Genomic DNA, 21,132 nt, shown 5'->3' with positions numbered 1-21,132 from the left:
ACGAGCGGCGACACTGTCGATCACGTTACCAAAGACCGCCGGATTACGACAAGGCGGATGACAACGATTACACAAAACAGCTATTCTTGTTGTAGGATCCCTTATTAATATCTAAAAAAAAAACATAAAACAACAACAACAAAAAACAGAGTGGGTCGGTACACACAGAGTTTTATCAAAGGCTGCCAAACCTGGAAGCACAACCTTCCTGGGAGCACCCGAGGGCAACAAGACTCTTAAACCACAATGCTGACAATGGGGAAAAAAAAAAAAAGGCCCAGAAGAAAGTGCTTCCTTTCATTTGGCTCAAGGAAATGCAATCACCCTCCTACAGGACCGTCTCCACTCATGAAAAACAATCCAATGTTCACTCAAGAATGTGGATTTTACAAGCAGAGAGAGTTGTGTCGAAACATCAAAACACGATATTGCTTTTAAAATATACTTTAAAGAAAATTCCTGTCATGAAGTGATTCATTTGACGTATCTTTTGCACCGTCGTTATGGATACTGAAATTAGCGAGTTAACCCAATGTAACATCGCGTCATATAAGAACAACAAATTGACACACGGCGGAGAATCGACTAAAATTGGCAATAATAAGATTAGAACAAGATGGAAACAAACTGCTGCCACTTTGATCACTACACATCTAACAGATCTTTACAAGCTACTACATGTGTTCGGTGGTAGGAATTGGTACTGAATTGATCACGCTTACCAAGTAACCTGTCAAGTCTTACAGATTCAGCATTTCATCTACACAAATCATTGCTTTATGCACATGTTGGTAGAATGCCTGGCCAGCTCATGCACATTTCTACTAGATATTAGATCAAATATTCCCAAATAACCATTTTCCTGAGTTTATGAAGGTAAAAAAAATAAAAATTAAAAGACAGACATCCTTTTCCATAAGCAAGTGAGCACAATTTCCATTAGGTGATGTGCTTAGTTATAATTCGGCCCCATGGCAGTCAGGAACAAATTTAACTATTCCTTATCTGGCACTTTCTGAGTCTATTTAGAAAGCGAGGGACTAAAACAAGTGTAGCTTCGTGCTCATAGATGCTGTGTCAGCATGCCAGAAACCATCATAATAAATCATTCACTGGCATACTGGGAGAGGCATGAATGCAGACGCAGGTAAGGAGACCCAAGATTTAATCATGATGGCTTAAATCCAGGAAATGGAACATGAGAAAAACGTGCATCGGCAGCCATCAGGATATTTGTCATCAAAAGTCAGCATCCAACAGGAATCACGAGACCAAAATCAAGCCAACTTAAAAAAAAAAAAAAATGTTAAAAAAACAAAGTGCTGATTAATAATTGCTGACCCATATATATTATTTCAACCCAACCTCTCACACAAGTAAATTATTGCAACCACTGCAGCTTCAACACACGTATCTCCAAAGTCTGATGATATAATCCAAAGAATGTGAGATCCACAGCTAATAAGAGGTAATGAGAGTAACTTTTCTTCCACAACAAAAAAAAAACACGTTCTCTGCAACAAGCCAAAGAGCAGAACACACACATGCACATGTCAGGGAAAAAAAAGGCAGCCTTTTCTCCAACGGCACACAGATAACCCAATCTGTGCACACCCATGCATGAAATCACTTGCAGATTGCGCTATTGTATGCACAAACAAACAATCGTATGCAAACATTGTATAGTAACACAGCAGGATAATGCATGCACCTCAAGGCTGGGTGCAATTATCACAGCCAAGCATGAGAAGAATAAAGTAAATGCCCTACCTTTTGTAGTCAAACTGCAGCTCTCAGTTGCTTTCTTGCTGATCAAACAGCACCACACACACACACACACAACCCAATGAAATCACTTGTACATTGGTACTTCTGTATGCACAATCAAGGAACGGTATGTGAACATCGCAGAGTCGCACAGGAGAAATGTATATGCACTTCAAGGCTGAGTGACATTGACCAAGCATGAGAAGAATAATGGAAGAGTTCCTACCTTTCGTCGTCAGAATGCAGCTCTGGATTCTTGCTGGTCTGGTCCTTCATGGCTCGGCTGTCCGAAGGTTCCCACGACTTTCCGAGCAGATATCCAGAATCCGTCATGATGTTCCATTCCAATTCCCCTCTCAACTCCAATGTTGCTGTTGTGATCCAGTTGGTCCTTAGACACACCACGAGAGGCAAACTAAAGTTCCATATTTGCAAAACCAATTGACAAATGTTGAAGGTATTGCAGTGCGTTAACAACAATGATGCCATTCGTGGAATATATGAAACAATAATCCAAAATGTTTGTCATTTGGTGCCACTTTCATCCTCTTTCTCCACCTGTTTTCCCCAATCAGCTCACCTGGAGGTTCAAGAAACTCTTGTTTCAAACTCCACTTCCACTTTAGTTTTTAATAGTAAGCACATCTAATTAATGTTATTGCCTTCTGTAATCATTTTTTTTTCAAACTCATTGTTAAGCGTTTCACTTTCTCACTGTACTGACATGCGTGTGTTTTGTTTGAGTCATTGAACCAAAGAAACTCCTGTCCAATATTTACCAAATCTGATGTCATAGAACCGCATGATTAAATCAAGGTTTGCATGCAGTATATTATTTTTAAAGAAATATGCATCTTTTTTATTCAAGAAGAAACATTATTGACGAGACTATTCCAGCAGCAGCAGCTTGATGGAACTCCCTCTCCTTCTGCCTGGAGATGTGAAGGTGTCCTCAGGCTGATTAACTCAAGGTGCGCCCAAATAGTAATGGTAACAGGTCACATATCCTTGTAATCCATCAGTTTCCATGGTGACAAATGTGAGGGTTCGCGCTCTACCAAGTGCCCTCTCTCGTCTCCCATAGACTGAATTTCAAAAACAATGTTTTTCACAAATTATGATTGAGATTTTAAATTAGATATCTAAGACAAATTTTTTTTTTTTTTTATGTCTTTCCATTGACATTGCAAGGACGTCCTGTCTGGACATCATATAGACATCCAGACAGGACTCTCTGGATGACGCGACGCAATGGAAAAAAAAAATAATTAAAGTGACAGTACCTGGAATTGAACCTTGTTTCTACGTGAAGCCTGACAATACATTTGTAAGCATGTCACTTATATATGACGAGGTGAAAAGTATTATACTCTATAAAGTGTTATATGCTGTTTTGAGTCTGTTATATATAAGTGACATGCTTACAAATGTATTGTCAGGACTGACATGTGCACTGTTGGTCTCATGGTGAGGAATCACACCTGCAAGAAAGAGGTTTGGGTTCAATCCCAGATGGTGTCACATTTATTTTTTATTGCAGCACATCATTCAGAGGTCTTGTTTGGACATTTATATGCTGTCTAGAAAGGGCGTCCAGGCAATATCCAGGAGAGACGTACAAGAACCTCTCATTTTGGCCTCCCTGAAGACTTATTGTGGACCACTGTTGCTCAGTGGGACTATTTGTAGGTTCTCAATAATGGTTCAAATTTGGGCTTCAGTGGCTTAATAGCCGACATTCGATTCACTTTACTCTCGTAAACCATCTATTGTTCAAAGCACATTTCTTAGAAAAAACAAAACAAAAATTTAAGTATAAAAAAATTACACAATGGCAATTTGTTTTGATAACTTGTGTAGACATAAAGGAAAACTTTGCTCCTTTAATTGGCTATTAAAAAATACTGATTTGAAAGTCGTAAAATCACACTAAGGAATAAGTACATAGGTTAATTACATACCTGAAAAAAAAAAACACTTAATAACAGGGATTTTGTTATTTTTAATGTGTCATTCTCACCCTTTGCGTCGTATTCTAATATGTGTTATTTGATACATTATGTCAATCTGTCCGAGTAAAGATAATGTCAATTTTCCAGACATTTTCTTTCATCAGTGAGTCAGTTTATAATAACTATACTAATGTTGTTTGTCATTTATCTGCTGATTGTTTTTCATACACTTATACTTTTCTCTATTTGCTGTTGTCAGGCGAACACCAAGAGCATATAAATGGAAATGTCCCAAATAGTGACCTATTGAAGACAGTCAAATGTTGAGCTTTTTTCTGCTCTGAAACAAGTCATGGTCCTTTTTGTTGTACAAGGCCGTATTTACGCACCCTTTTCGAGTAAAAGTCGAAATCTGTTATTGTGTGTTGGTGTCTATTAAGGACAACGGTGCCCAAAGTCACTGGCAATGCAACTTTTTGAAAGCACCATGACTCCCTCTCCACGTCAACTGGAAAAACGTAACTTTTCTGAAACACTGCTCCTGTGTGGGTGCATCACAATCATTGTGAATCGTTGTTCTGAACATACGTGACTAGACGTTAGAACAACAACGGCAACCTCCAAAGTGACTCCCAGTCCATCATTTTCTAGGACTTGGTAGTTTTGTAGTTGAGAGTCACCTTAAATATTACACAAACTGTTCGCAGCATTTCTGCTTTATTTCTGAAATACCACTTGCAAAACAGTATGCACATTCTCTTGAAACATGTGGGGCCTGGGCAGGATTGAAATTAGAAACTGTGCTTTGTGTTTTATTTACATTTGGAGCCTCTTTTTTTTTATAATATACAAACATTTGGGACAAATTGCTGCTATTGTCCCAGTGACAGCTTTGGTTTTTCCTTGGTATTGTGCAAATCAAGTCAGTGGTACCTTGAATCATGTGTTTATTAAATATTTAGGATTGTTTATGTAATTAGTAATCCATAAAAAAAAAACACCAGTTTGAAAATTCCCATTTTTTAAATGGTCGCAGAAATGGCTCCAAATCTGCAGAAACGTCCAAAATATTTCGTGATCAAGGGGGATTAGTACAGAAAGCAGCATTTACAAATAATAAATATTGTATAAGTGTTCCAATGCCACCGACATCAAACTCAGAATTTCCCAACAGCGGATGGTAATTTCCAAGTTCTGCAACATTTGTTTAAGCTTAACTATATTATGCAACACAGTTAGAGTTCATTCTTTTTTCATTCACAGTGTTGGACCGAAGACTATTTTATTGAAATAAATTTTTTTTAAAAAGGGACAATGTTTTATTATTATAATAATATGGGACACATGAAAAAACACAAGCTGGAATAATTATCATAAGAACTAGGAGACCTTTGGGGGTAAATGAAACAGCTCAAGCATGACTGGGAAGCATTTTCCTCCTTACTGTTGACCCACCTTATTCTTTTTAATGCATTTACACTGGGTTGACTTTGTTAGGTTTCCATTTAAAGTTATGGTTTTGCTTCTTTTTTTTTTCTGAGTGAGTCCTCAATGGACCAACAACAGTGTGATGCCACTGATTTCCGCAGCTGCAACCATTAACAGAAGCTCCATCTCACAAATCACTTTGAGATGGGATGGTGGCAAATTAGAAAATCTGGAAATCTCCATCGAGAAACAGCAGGAAATGCTACAAATTCACATGTATAGAGCCAGTTGCTTTCATATGTGACCTGTCATAACTCCTTAAATTGAAATTTCTCAGTACTTGCTGTTATGTAAAACAAGCTAATTATGACGGAACCAATACAAGGCAGTATAGATGAATGAAGCCGGCAGTTTAGCATAAACAAAACCATTTCCTGCATGAATTTTACGGTTAGTTTCTTTGGTTTATTTGAGTTGACGGATAAATAGAGTCAAGTCTGTATTACGCTTTGTTTTAGTGTCAGACAATCTCGTTTTGTGGAGGATAAACATATTGTTTACATTATTCATACGGGGCAATAAATAAACTTCTCGCATTTTATGCCCATTGCAGAAAGTATTATCGGGAGTAATGTCATAGACTAAAAATAATTCTCATTCATTTGAATAGCGATGAATAATGCGCCGTGGGTGGCAACGTTGTAATGCCACGCTATGCTTGTGTGAACTTGACAATTTGCACTGAATCGCCAATTACCCCCCCCGTGTGTTTGTGCATCAGTGTGTGGCCCGGGCTGTTCTGAACCGGAACGTACAGACAATTTATAGCACGCATCTCATATTTCCCCCGGTCTCTGTGGTAGACGCCGACATTGAAAGTTCACAGGAAAATTGTCTACGTGCAAATGATGTGTTTAATATCTGCCAGTGGGATGTGCGGCGGGAGAGACGAAGAGACTCGACTGCATTAGGACCAAAACCAAAAGGTATAATGACGGGAAAAAAATAAGGGTATGCTGTGCATCCATTCGCTCGCCAGGTAGTTAGCAATACAGGAATGTGATGTTTCCGCTTATCGCTGCGGTTGGCATTGCTCTCAAAGTTGAATGAAAAATGTGCAAATGATAGTTGAGGGTTTTTTTGGATTTGTTTTTTTTTTTGCTTTTGAGATACAGCCAGGTAAAAATGCAAAGAGATGATTGATTTTATTGAAAAAGGAAGTGGAACAATGAGTTGGAATTACCTGCAACGTCTATTTTGTAAGGTAATGCACCGAGAACTAATTGCTATGATTGCACTGATGATGCAATTTGAAACCAATAAAGTTATGAAAAGAGTTTTAAAGATGCAGAGCAGCTGTCTCTCTTTATCCAAATTAGGGCCACATTTTAAACGACAATGTTTTCAAGTGAAAACGGAAAACCTTCATTGCGTTTTTGGGGGTCAGTTTACAGGACAATGATGCTCGGAGGCATTGAAAATACAACTTTTTGAAAACAGCTCCAAAGGTGGAACTTTTTGACAACGCTTTGAGGAAACGGGAGAAAACGAGACTTTTCCCAAATGCAACTTCTACATTGGCACATGATGGTTGTAGCCATTCGACCTTCTGCACATGTGCAAGTCGATGGACAACAACAACAAGTGTCATGACTCCATATTCTTGGTAGTTTTACAGTTGAGTGTCGCCCATAATAACAATACAGTTTGGTAATTCGTCGATACAAATGTTTGCGTACTCACCATTGTTAATGTTTATAGCGCATTGTTCTCTGCCTGCCTGCGTCTGTGTGTGTGTGAGTGTGGCTTCGTTATAAAAACAGCCAACAGCATCCACTAGTGGTGTGGCAATATGCTCAGTGGACATGAACATTTTCACATGTTCCACCATCAAGGGCTTTAAAACCGAGCTCAAGATTAACACCTGAACAGTAGCCGGTACTTATTTTGGTATTTTTTTTACTGTTTTCTTGTCTGGTTGGTGTGGGGGGTGGGCAGGGATAAGTCAGGGTAATAACATTTTTAGTGTTGTTTCATGTCTTGGTGAGCATCTCTGTGTGTTAATCGTTGTCCCTTGTCTTCGTTACGTATGGATTGTCTTTTACCTGCCACGGGACTGCAGGTGCGAATTTGCCTCCGGCTAAATCTGGTACGATGCATCAAATGGCAAGATTTATGTTCAAATTGTACACGGTCCCTTTTAAATAAATAAATAAAATAATAATGACATTTTCTGAAAGGAAAACCCAAAAACAATGCATTTCTACTTCGCATTGTTTGTTTGCATAACGTTGTTGTGTAAATGAGGCCTCAGCCAAAGGAAACTTAAGAAATCTTAAACTAACTCCTGACAGCAACATGAAAGACAACAACAGGCAACTGTGTACAGTGTCCTTCATTAAGCAGAAGTTTACCTTTAGCTGTCTGCATAATAGTTAAATATATATATCCCCTTTGAAATTAAAGGTATGAACAAGATACCAAAGCAAACTCTGATGTTCTTCAAGTCCGGCATGTGAGTGGTATTCATACATGTGTGTTAGCATCAATGAACACACGTGGAAGGAGTAATGATTCTAAACAGACCGGAAATAAGACCAAAGAGGGAAAAAAAAATGTTCAACTTTGATGAAATGGACACATTTATCTAAAAACAGCATCTACTATTAAAATAAAGGTCTATAGCATGAGAGTGGATCTCAAAATCAGACAGAGGAAGTATCAATATTTTGGTATTGATCTCCACATCTTTACCTGTCCTATAAATTCGGTTCCAGGGGCTCTACAAAAAAAGTCCATTGGGGATTGTAGAAATGCAGGTGACTCAGTTTAACGTATCAAAGTGCTTTTTGACGGAGCGAAGAAATTAATCTTCGCTGCCCCGAGCCAGCTGGGGTAACTTTGTCAGCCTGGCTCTGCCTCTGCGCTTAAAATATCTGTTCTTGTCTCCAGGAATAAAACTGCTGTTCAACAGTGTTGGTGGACATTTTATGCCAGCAAAAAGCAGGCAGCGATCCATATCCATATACAGTAATGATCACATTGCATTAGAGCTTTTTAATATTTAAAGGGCTTTGAATGACTGAACTCTGCAGTGAGGTAAACATAGCTATGTGAATAGGCTTTCTACCAGTGGCCCTGAATTTGTTTGCCTCGTACAAAGAGAGCTGCCATGGTCCTGGGTCTGTATTAACAAAGATGTTCTCTGGCTGCATTTGAGATATTGTTGCAATTGTGCAGCGAGCCCTGTAGTCACAGCCTTCCTTGTCAGGTGAGAGCATAAATAAGGGTCTCTCTCTCTACGGAAAACAAGTATTTACCTTGAGTTTCTTCCAGTCTAATCCTTCTCCCACTTCGAGAAAAACTCCCGTCTCCGATCAGACTGAGAGGGGAGATTTTTGAATCATGCCCGGATGGAAATAGGTCCGCGATGTTGAAGAGTTATCACTGCGGCATAATTGCACAGCGAGAATACATTATTTATGAGAGATTTAGCCTCATTAATCTGTGAAATGTTCTGAAAGCACCATCATTTTATTTTTTTTTTCTTCTTCTCATGACTTAGTGTTTTGCAGATTCTTGCAGAGAAATGAATTTGCTCTTTGATGCGCAGTCAGTTTCCTTCACTGCCTTTGTGAAATAGTCCTCCTTGACAGTTCTTCCCCAGCGCTTTCAATGAATCATTATCAGTGCCAATGTTTGCACTCAACCTGTCTCATTTTTTTTGTTGTTCCCCTTCTCACTCGTCTTTTTTGTCTTTCAGCTGCACACTGACCTCGATCAGGGGGAGAGTGCCGTGAAGTACACTCTCTCTGGGGACGGGGCTGGCTCCATTTTCACAATTGACCAAACAACGGGGGACATCCATGCCTTAAGGAGCCTCGACAGGGAGGAGAAGCCTTACTACACCCTGCGCGCCCAGGCCGTCGACATCAACACCAATCGGCCCCTGGAGCCAGAGTCTGAATTTGTAATCAAAGTCCAAGATATCAATGACAATGAGCCAAAGTTCCTGGAGGGACCCTACACCGCCAGCGTTCCCGAGATGTCACCAGTAGGTAAGTGACCAGCCTGACTTAACTATAGAGAAAAGTCAATAGTTTCTTTAATGGAGCCAAAACTTTGTTTTCTTGTCTCGAAGTGGAGAGAACTCAAGTGAAAGTTCATTTTAGGAAAGTCACGAGTACAACCAGAGGGGTGAAACCTGCCCCGCCCAACAGATTCTGACATTTCAGAGAGCCATTTATTTTCGGTGTGCCCTCAGTATATTTCACAGCTTTGTCTATACACACACTCCCCCCCAAAGGGAGAATAGATCAAGGTAATTCACCGGGAGAATGGTTCCTCTTGATGTGAATTGCAACGAAGCCCTCAAAACTCCAAAATCAGCAGTCTCTAGAGTATGGCAAGAAAGCGGGAACAACACAACATCCCCCGAGTGAGTGCTCTAAATCAGAAGACACGCTGTTTACTGCAGAATACGAGAGATGTTTTCAAGTGTATCAAAAAAGACGTCTCCGGCGAGGTTGAAAAAACAAAGTGAAGGGATAGGACTTTAAACACCACCCACCGATGATCAGTTACCGCACTGACACAACTAATTACTTCTCCTTTCGATGATCACATTTTTCTAAACGATTCAAGTCAAATATTTCAAAGTTTTAGCTCCTGCTAATGTAGAAATTTACATTATAATGGTTTTATATCACACCAGTCTATAATAGTCCAATCTCCTATGGAGAAACCCCCACTTGACTCTACAGTTCTAAGCATCTCATATCTGGACTTTATGGTCATGAGAGAAAAAAGGTGCTGAGCAGATCATTTAATTTATGACTGGAAATTGCCTTGTTAGAAAATTTCAGTCTGGCTTCAGATTGCTGCACAGCACAGAGGCTGCACTCCTCAAGGAGCTTAATGACCTTATTCTAGCAGATTATTCTGGCCTCTCATGGTATTTAATCCTTTTAGATCCTCATGCAGCTATTGATACTCTGGATCAGTCGATTCCCAACCTTTTGTTTCAAGCCCACTTCCTCCTGGATGTCGATGGCGTCGTCGATCTTTGACTTACCAAACAATTACAGTGAAGCCAAATGCTGGCAGACACAAAGTTTTTTAAATCTGCTCTCGATTTTAAAATATTTTAGTTTTATGTGCAAATCTACTTTTGACTATATCAAAGCAGGCAAAGCGTCCAGCTGACTCTTTCTAGTGTACCTAAAACTCCAGATTGAAACCTATAAACCTAACATAATTCCATAACTTCTGCCTCTGACTTCTTTTTGCATATCTCTTTTTTAAAAATGTATTGTTACTTTTGTTAAATACAGTTTTTCTGTTGAATTTTTTATTCCTGCTGCACGTCAGGGGTTCCTCCCCTTTTATCTACATATAAACACTGGAAGAGATTAGCAATCAATATACAGTATCAATTTCCACTATATGCAGATGATAGTTGACTATTTCTTTTTTGGCCTCAGTATTAATGACCGAATCCAATGTAGGAGTCTGGCGCAGGACTGTCATGCATGCGTGCTTGTCAGTCTGTGTGCACGATTGTATGGGAAACACCACTTTACAATAAAAAAAAAAAAACAGCACCAAATGCCAAAGCAGCGCCAATCTAATAAAAAGAAAGTAAAAAAAAAATCGAACACTCACCCATCACTTGTAGATTAAATCCATCCTGCTGTAAAATGCTGATGCTGGTGTTGGTCTAGACACTCACAATTGAAACAGGTCCTGAAGCAGGTCCTCTATCGTATCATGGATCTTGCTGTTAAATTAGCCGCCATTGTCATTCCAGGGTAGCAGATAATAACAGAGCGTCATCACCACCTGCCCATGAGCCAATCAGTCAAGCTCATTTCAATGACGACGGCAAGACCAGAAACATGGCTGGTCCTGAGGCGGTCCGTTAATAACACATCGAAATCTGATTGGCTGTTGATACTGTCACTCAACATTTTAAGCTAATAGCAACGTCCAGCTTCCATCAGAGGGCAGCGATGAAGTTACTGCTGGTCCCGGCAGAGGAAAGGAGCCGTGATGCGTTTAGAGGACATAGGAGATTTGAGCTCCACAAAATAGAACCAGTCGTCTTCTGGACAAAGTTGCTAAAGTCACTAATTGATTTCAGACACAGATTTCAGAATCACTTTAATTATAAAAAAAAAAAAAAGAAAAATAATTTTTGATAAGGCGAGCAGTGCAAGCCCAGCTGCCCTTGACTACACACCACTGCATTTTAGTATACAGAACTTAAACATAATCCAAACCTGTGCCCACTACCACGGACAGTATTAAAAATATACACCAACCATTAAAGAATGTTACTATATTATACATTCAATTAAACAGGCAACCAGAAGAATAGAACAGCCATTCCCAAATGCTCTAAACAGAACTCAAACGCCAAACAAATGATGTAGTGAACACCAAAATGGATGTATTTCACATTTCAGACTCCCAACACTCTTTCACATCATGCCACACACATAACCTATTCATGGAATGAAAGCAGAGAAACTTCACAGGTTTTTAAGAATATAAGGAGATAGCATTTATAAGCAGAAACCTTAAAATAACCTTGGTTTCTAAAGGTTATAGCAAGAGATGCTTCTGAAGAGAAGCAACCAGGAAACTGTGACCACAGACATATCACCAGACCTTTCTGTCATAAAGAACCTCGAGATTGTTAGTTAAAGCACTAAAAACAACTTGCAAACTCAATAAATTCCCTTTTAACTCCATCTAAAATGTGCAGACTCCAGTAGGTAAAGAACATTGCACTAACCAAAATCAAAATACAAATGAAACAGTAATTTTGTTACTGTCACTTTTGCAGCAATGAAAAAAGCTTCCCCTCGATTGATAATTGATAAATGCTTATGTCTATATAAACCCAAACATAATGATTCCTTGAACTGGACTTCTTTTTTTTATTTATTTTTTTATGATTTTTTGTTTTCTGGTTTGATTCAATGGGCAGTGTCTTGCCTGTTGTATTGCAAAGTTTTACACCTTCAACGAAAGCAGCTGGATGACATTTTATTTATAAATGAGACGAAATAACAACCTCTACTTCTAAAGCCTGTAACAGTGGCACACAAAGTGGAGTATGGACCGTGGGGATTGCATCGTTACCGTTTCACGGCTCCCCGAGGAGACATCTTGCATGTGCTCACCCCGTCCGGTCTTGATGAGCAAAAAGCGTGTCGTGTGTTCATTTAGTGGACAGGCTCTTCAACTGATAAGGGATTAATCAGCTAATAGCACATGGCGGATATAATGACAATGGGAATAATTGCAGCCCGGGTGATTCCGAAACTTTTCAGGACAAGGGTGGATCTGAATTCAGGCTATTTTTCTTTCTGGGTTTATTACAGTTATTAGGAAACATTTGTTTTGAGGAAATAAACGTGAAAGATAAGAGCATCTTTGAGGACAAGATTACACTCATCGTAGGAAATCAAGAGATTAAGTTGAGATTCTCAAATCTTGAGAAGCTTTTAGATGAGCCTCGATTTGGATGGATTCATATGTATGAGCTGTTCTCAGGCTCATGCAGAATGACATTTGTTTGAATGAGGTGTATTGTAGCAGGGCGATCTTTCAAACATTCCGGGCAGGTACTCTCCATTAAAGGTTTCTTGGGGGGGGGGGGGTTGCATGGTTTCTTGCTTGCTGGGTTGCATGAACAATCAATCCTCCCAACGTTTGAATGAATCACTCCAGCGCCGGGCTGCAGGGAGCTGGAGACGATCCAGGCTCACGATGGGACAGACAACCACACACGCGTTCACAGAAATGTAAAGTAGCATCGAATGCATGAGCCTGAATTGGAGGAGAAAACCGGACTACCGGAAGACGTGTCAGTTTACGCAACAGCGGTGCTTGAAGCCACTTGAAAATGACACTTTTTGAAAATGCTCCCCGTGAATGATTGGAAATGCTACTATTGTGAAGCACAGTTGTAGTAGATAGTTCTGCTACGTGAATCGATGGAGTGTCACGACAACCTGTTCCATACTGTCCTGGGACTTGGTCGAGTCACCTGTCATAACAATCCAACTTGGTCGTCTGTCCGCACTAATGTCCGTGAAGTTAGCACTTCAACGGGTCTTTTATCTAATTCCTAATGTTTTAATCATGCAAGTAAACTAATATCTTATACCGTGAAAGCAGGAATAATCAATCTATGTTGAATAAAACTAATATTCACTTCAAAACTTCACCGTTTTTTGTATCATCTGTGATATGTTTACAAAGAATTATTTGGAAACATTTTTTTGGACACTTATAAAATCTTTGCTGGCCAACCTTTGTCCCCTGAAACTGTAAGATAAGAATCCTTTTGATCTACTGTGCAACTATGTCATTTTGTAAACGGAACAAGGAGCCATTACAGAGAGAGCTTGAAAAGCTCCATACCATACTGTATACCAATAATAATTCAAAGTTTGCCTTCGCTATAATGCAACAGTTGTTGTAACAGTTGGAATCAATATTTACGCCAGCAAGAGTCGTGTAATCGATGGGTTCATTAACTACTACATACTTCTCGTTGTCCCATCAGGGCGAGACAAAAGAGGCGAAATAATGGTGAAAGTAAATGTGCTCTAACTGAGAGTTCGCACCGGTAATATCGGAGCAAAACATTGAGGAACCGCTCCTGGCTACAATCTCTTCTTGGTTGTAATTAAATTATCCCGAAAGCATTCAGAAAAAGGCAGAAAGTCTCATTTTGAAAGCTGCTTGGAAAGTTTGTAATTACAATAACATGTCTGTGGTTCAATATGTGAACTTGTATTTAAGTAAGTTTCAAACTTTTATGAGATCGTATTTTTATGTTTTTAGACATATTCAGGTCTTTTTTTTTCTCTTTTGATCTGTGTTAATACACAGTGTGTTTTGGACATATCTTCATTGTTTTCCAGGTTTGAACTTATTGGCTTTGTGGTCAACGTTACTTTTTGACATTAGAATTCTGATTTGGTCTTCATCTTCAAAGTGACACGCCATTTCAAAACATTTAAAACCACAGTGGAAACATGCAAATATTTAGGACACGGTTTGTGTTGTTTATGTACGTCTCTGATACGCTGTCAATACCGTTCTGAAGAAAAATCATTTTCTAGCATTTAAATATGGCGGAACATCCCTGGGTTCGTTGACATCTTGCGGTCACGGAAACGCCAAAACTTTCCCGAGGCTTTGTGTCACAAGATCCTGTTTGTACCCTCGATCTCACGAAAACGATCAACGATCAGTTTCACAACATTTTTCAGAAAATATATCTTGTTTTCAGGCTTTATTGGTCAAGCGCTCATATTTTCGCTTGAGCTGCCATAATTGATACCCCAGAAACCCTTGCGGGGGGGTTCCGAAGATGACGTCCATTAAGAAGCATAAACGCAGTTTGATAGCTATGATTCCGAGTTGTTTGGAAACATATTGACCTGTGTGGTCGATTTAGGAAAGTGCGGTTTGGAAAGTTGTGGAAATGAGTGTTAATGGTCTTGATTTGGTGGATTGGTTTATGCTCTGTGTAGAAGTGATTCATTTTCTGGGAAGGATTTTTTTTTTTCTAGTAGACTAACTTTAAAGGAAAACTTTTTTGTGTTTTCAGTGACCGTTTACATGACAATGGTGCTCGTAGCCACTGAAAACACAACCTTTTCAAAAAGGGTCCCTAAGATAAGATAAGATACGCCTTTATTATCTTATCTTATCTTATCTTATCTTATCTTATCTTATCTTATCTTATCTTATCTTATCTTATCTTATCTTATCTTAGGAACCCTTTTTGAAAAGGTTGTGTTTTCAGCGACTACGAGCACCATTGTCATGTAAACGGGCACTAAGGTGGAACTTTTTAACAGTGGGTTTTTAAGATTAACTCCATCTGTGTGGAAACAAGAGAAAATTCAAGTTTAGATAGTATTATGTGTTTTATGTTTAAACTATATTAGCACCGTCTTAACATTTTAACATTTTGTGGCTGTTCAGTTTAGTTGATTTTGCATCTTCAGATGTTCCATTTTAGCCGTTTTAGTTGTTTTTGCAGAAATAGTGCATTTTCTACTTAATTTTATTTGACAAATGTTTTATTAGATGGATGATCCAATTAAATATTTTTTGCCACTTTATCATTTTAGCTGTTTCATGTGTTCTAGCGTTCTTGGACCACTTCTTTTAACAGCCCCAACTAATTTGAACATTTACTACCTTTTTCTCCCGTCATATTATCAATATTTGCACAATTTTATCCTTTTCACCTGTAGTCAGATTTGCATTTTGAGTACATTAAAGGTATAGTAGAGGATTTTCTTCTTCCGGGTGGATCATCAAAATAACTGGTCCTCCCAATTGTCAATCATTCTGGTGATATATGACGTAAGCCCGTCGTACGTGCTCGTCCCTGCGCGCAGCTCACTCCACACGGTTCTCACATGCCGGTGGCCGACCCGACGCATTATTCTCTGACATTTTTACACAGTTTCACCCCCTCTGGTGCAAATCTTCTTGTAAAGTGAGCTTATGTGAGCGATGCCGACTTATGACTTGTAAACAGAGCGTGCACGAGGAGAACTGGGCTCATGCATGTCTCTCGCACGCGTTTTAGTAGGCGTTCCGTCTCGGGAGCAGGTACAGCGTTGCGCATGCGCATTTTTTTCAAACGGTGGAGAGGGCGGTTCTATCCTAAAATTCCTGAAAATCCTCCTGTATACCTTTAATGGTCATCTCTTTGAATTCATATTGCATTTTGAAATGAAGCATTTCTAATTAATTAACAGAAAACATACAAAGCTAAAATGTCCTTTAAATCTATGTATTGCAGGCTGGTATTATTGATTAAATTGGCAGTTTTAGTCATCCAAACACACCGGTAAATAGCTTTGTGCATGTATCGGCTTGAATCTGTTGCATTTGAAAAGCCAGCTTCAGGTGTTTTTGAGCGCTCTCTACATCTCAGCTGTTCCAGGTGTGTCGTTCCTCCCTCTGGACGGACATAAACAAGTTGTCTGGGTGTTATTTTGACTATTAGCACACTGCAGATGAGGACTGCATTGCTAATAGTCAAAATAACACCCAGACAACTTTTAGCACGATGCAGTCCTCATCTGCTCGGCCTAATCACACATGTGTGAGCTAATCTCTCCTCACCTAATGTTTTAATACCGGCGTAACATCTGTTTGGAGCGAGAAGCCAGTTTAATATACCGAGAGATCGTTATTGCGAGCGACCGGGAGCTTAGCGGAAATTAAAAGGCCGGTGTAAATGCCATCCCTGTGGTCAGTGTCTCGGGATCGCACTGAGCATCCCACACAGCCGGCGGTTTAATCCTGCAGAGCGTGTGTGGAAGCCATCACTGCGAGGCTGCCTGATTGATGCGTGGACATATGTGCACAGAGCTGTCTGGCTGTGAAGGCATCATTGTCAACCTGTCTGGAAGTCGCTTGTTGAAAGTACCTGGCCATCTGGCTCAGAAACAGCGCGCTCGTGCTCGGGAAGTTACGAAACAGTCAGTCTGACAAAGCATTTTGTGTTGGACTCTCCAAACTTTAAGGGAGAGAGAGAGAGAGAGAGAGAGAGAGAGAGAGAGAGAGAGAGAGAGAGAGAGAGAGAGAGAGAGAGAGAGAGAGAGAGAATTGAATATAATTGAATGTGACTGAATATGTTCGGCATCAACACGTGTATGTGACTCATTTATGTGTGGAATTGTATTTTTGCTGCCAACAAGTTGAAGGTGGATGAGCCAAACTACCAACAATTATATTTTCCCTTTTGACTACACGAGTTTGGATGAGCGCCATCGGAGTACAACCCCTGCCAGAGCGCTTTGTTTTCTCAATGGCAACATCACTTCATGAGTGCTCACACAAAAGCTGCATGTATTTATTTATTTGCTTGTTTATTTGTTTGTTTGTTTATTTATTTATTTATTTATTTATTTATTTATTTCAGTGGTTATGTTATCCTATGCAACTTTGCAATGGACAGAAATTACAGTTATTCATTGTTTTTTTTTATATTCTCTTCAAACCATTTTATCATCATCATTTATTTGAATTATTATTGTTTATTTTCTGTTTGTATTTTGAACATACACTACAATTATCAGATTTTTGGGGGTAAATGTCCTACTAATTCATAATGAATAACAACACATAACTAGATACAAATAAAATACCATTACATAATGTTTTATTTTGTACATTGGGCAACATTTCATTATTCATTCATAGATTCACTCTTTCATTCATTTCCTCTTTAATTGACTTCCGATGATATAATTCATTATAGATTTCTTAGTATTTATAATTAATAGATGAATAATTTAAAAAAAATGCTCTGTGTTAATTTTTTTAAATGATATTCAGAATTCTGATAGAAAATATCCAAATGTGTCAACAATATCAGTGCTTTGAGACTTGCATTAATTCAGGAACAACCTAATAAAAAAATGATAATAATGATAATAATCGTATGTGAATGTGCACATCAGAAAAGAAAGCTGGACTCTGTACCTATTTTCCTCTGTCGCACCTCGTCTGCAGCTTTCTTGTGATTCATCATTCACTCAGTGGGTCAGGCGAGACTGTTTAGTAAAGTGATGATCTTCAGAGAGAGTGGATGCTTCTGTCTCCTGGGGAAACCGATTAATTCAAAGTCAATATGTCTTCCCACTCTTTCTCTTCTCCCACCGCAGGGACGTACGTGACGCAGGTAACGGCCACGGATGCAGATGACCCCACCTACGGGAACAGCGCCCGGGTAGTATACAGCATCCTCCACGGACAGCCCTACTTCTCCGTTGACCCCAAAACAGGTGAATGCTCGTCTTTCTTCCTTGAGGCTGTATTGACTTTTGAAGTACATACGTTTCCAGCTTTAAAAGCCCAGTATGTAAGATTTGAGTGTGTCTGTGATTCACGAGTGGAAGAAGTCAATGGGTCAGAGGAAGGGAATATGACCATGCTACAGGAATAAATTCAATTCAGAATGCATTTGGAGAAAAGTGAATTATTTATAACTTAGTGTCATCAAAATAAAATCGCCATTCTTGCTTGATGACATCCATCTTTTATACCATTTTATCCAGCTCAGGGTCGCTGGGTTGGAGCTGATCCCAGCTGAATATGAGCGAAGGCAGGGGTAAAACATGGACAAGTCACCAAACCATCACGGGCAAACACAGAGAGACAGATAATCATGGTCACATTCACACATATGGGATATTTAGGGTCACCAGTTGACTTGAGTGAGAGAAAAAAAAAGAAGCTCTAACCACATTGTGGCTCAAGACAACAGATCACTTTTAAAGTGTGTTACATTATTCAGCAAAGTTAATCTGTCGGACTCAGTGAAGGAAACGTGTCGGACTAATTAGTGCCAGCTCAGAGTCCAACACTACCTGCATGCATAATGCAAGGGTTATGGTCAAGTAAGGATCTTGCCCAATTGAAACTGAGCCATGGATTGGCAGTTTTCCTATCGCCCCTTGAAATATCCGCCCATCTTCTGGAGATCCTCAGTCATCCAGGTCAATATGTATTCAACACACAAGCCACAAAAAGGACATTCCTCAAGTCTTATCCAAATTCTCCACCAAGACATCTTCAAGCAGGTTTAGTTGCCTTTGTGGTGAAAATTGGACCAAGTGACGTCCCTTTTGTCTGATGGGTGGATGTTGAGTCACTGTGGCATCCAGTCTGCAGTTAAGGCTGATATATATATATATATATATATATATATATATATATATATATATATATATATATATATATATATATATATATATATATATACCTCTGCGTCTATAATACTCATAGGGTAGTATATAGCCTCAATGCAGTCCCTTCAACCCTGGAAGGTCTACATTGAGTTTATCACGTGAAGCAGTTCACCACTTTAACGTTGGCCGTGTACAAGAATCGGCCTAAACCACAAAACACTCATAGGTAGGATATATTTTCTGGGTGCACATTTGTGAATGAGCAATTTGGCATGAGAGAATGTTCATGTCAGAATACTTTAACAGTTTAAATGGTGTTCACAGTAATCGGATTTGGTTTAAAAGTACTGCATTGGTTTGACCAAACTCGTAGGCCTGGAGGTCTTGGTGTTGACATATGAACAGCAGTCAAGTGTGTTGAAACTTGAGACATCCAAACCAGGAGAAGAGGTACTTGCACAGTTTAGACACTACTTCCCCAATCCAACTAAAAACGCAAAACCACTCTCGCCTCACGGCAAGGACACTTTTATTATTAGTTCTTGTTGAATTTTCCGCTGGTAAAAATCTCAACGATCATTTCAAAATTATGAAATCCCTCCAATCCATCTTAATGAAAAAGACTGAAAGCACAAAGATGAGAGGGCTCAAAGCTCAAATAAGCTGGGGGCCACTGCTGACAATGTTGTCTCATTGGAGGACCACTTCAGAGTTGGAGGAGTACAATAAATGGACATTTATTTTTCAAAACATGTTCTTTTTCTTCTTTTCTCATATTGTATAATAACACAAGCCTGCAGGTAGTTTGTGTAGTGCTTTTTCTTTTTTCTTCTTCTTAAATACTTAATTGAAGCCTTTCAATAAAAATAATAAAGAAATTACTGCTCTCTTATGGCCAGACAGCAAGCACTCTCATGTTGTGCTCGTATTAAACTGAATTTAATAACGTGTACACACTACTTTGGAACTTTCTATGTATTTCAATATTAAATAAAACATCACAAAATCTGCTTTACCTTGTTTTGCATCGCTTTGCATTCATCCCAGAACACAGCATCATTCATCATGACAGCTCTTCGGCATGTTCGATTGCTGAGTAAATAACAAAAAACAAAAACAAAACTGGACCACAATACCAACGTCTCTTTGCCATCAGTGAACTCTGTCTTCAAGTTCTGGTGTTTAATCTTATGAGCTGTTTTCGTTAGTTTGACTAGACACTACAGCACTAACCACACCACGTTGTGGTACAAACTCATTTTCCATGATTAGATAATGAGGTTCATTTTGGCATTCACCAACTTTTTAAGAGATATCTGTAGCACTCACTTCTTTTGACACGTGCTTGTCATGTCCGGCCGTCGTTCGCGTGTGGCTTTGAGTTTTAATGCTTTAAGCAAAAAACACATTGTACATTTTACCTTTGAAAGAGCGGGTTACTCCCGCCGGAGGACAAGAATCTGTGTTTTACATGTACCTTGCAATTGCAGTGAGGCAATCTGGTGAAATAAGGTTATCTAGGTCATTAGTCATGACAGAGATGATTGAGCGTCTTTCTAATCAGTATGCGCAACACAACATGGACCAGTGCAAGCATATATCAAAAGAATAAAACAAGCCTCAGAACTGACCCCTGGGGGCATTGCACAAATCATCTGTGCCACAACAGGACGTATGTTCCCCCAGTGCCGAGTGAATTATTTATTTGATACATATACAAACTGTGTCAATTGTGGGAAACGCAGCACTTATATCGAGCAGAATTTCAAATCAAGCATTATCGAAAAGCCTCAGAATACGAGGTACATTGAGATATGATTGTATGACGTTTCATCAGGAGACTTTCCTGTCATTGTACAAAATATCATTCTCCCACTCAGCAATAATATTAGTTAATAATTAACTGATATAATAATAAATATTGAAACCGTATGTGCCAGTTGGAGCCATGAATTGACACATTTGTGACAACCCCCCCCCCCAATCGCCCAAAAGCCTCATAATGGTTTTGTCCACTTCCTGTGGATGATGAGAAGCGTATTTAAAGATATTAGAAAAAGTTTGATCTATTAAAATGAAATGAACTGCATTTACTGAACAACGTTATAATATTAAAAGCTATTTTGTTAATAAATTGAAAGTAGCCACAGTGATATGTATAGTTTGTAAAAATGGCAAAGTCACAACAAAAATCAGCACCTGCTCATAAGAAAATGTTCCTGAGAAGTTGTTTTTTTTCA

General features: G+C 39.1%; 1 protein-coding gene across 1 annotated transcript in view; it reads left to right on the top strand.

Moving 5' to 3' along the window:
• Positions 1-21,132, top strand: part of LOC308143994 (cadherin-12-like) — a gene marked incomplete at both ends in the record, with an annotated part of 107,616 nt that overhangs the window by 22,965 nt on the left and 63,519 nt on the right. The window contains 2 exons of the mRNA XM_080514967.1: positions 8,911-9,205; positions 17,867-17,986. Of these exons, the coding sequence (XP_080371093.1) occupies positions 8,911-9,205; positions 17,867-17,986 (415 nt within the window). The remainder of the gene's footprint in view (positions 1-8,910; positions 9,206-17,866; positions 17,987-21,132) is intronic.

The sequence above is a fragment of the Blennius ocellaris genome (assembly GCF_963422515.1).
Source record: "Blennius ocellaris genome assembly, chromosome: 19".
NCBI classification, from domain to species: Eukaryota; Metazoa; Chordata; class Actinopteri; order Blenniiformes; family Blenniidae; genus Blennius; species Blennius ocellaris.
This window is presented reverse-complemented; position numbering and strand designations above follow the sequence as displayed.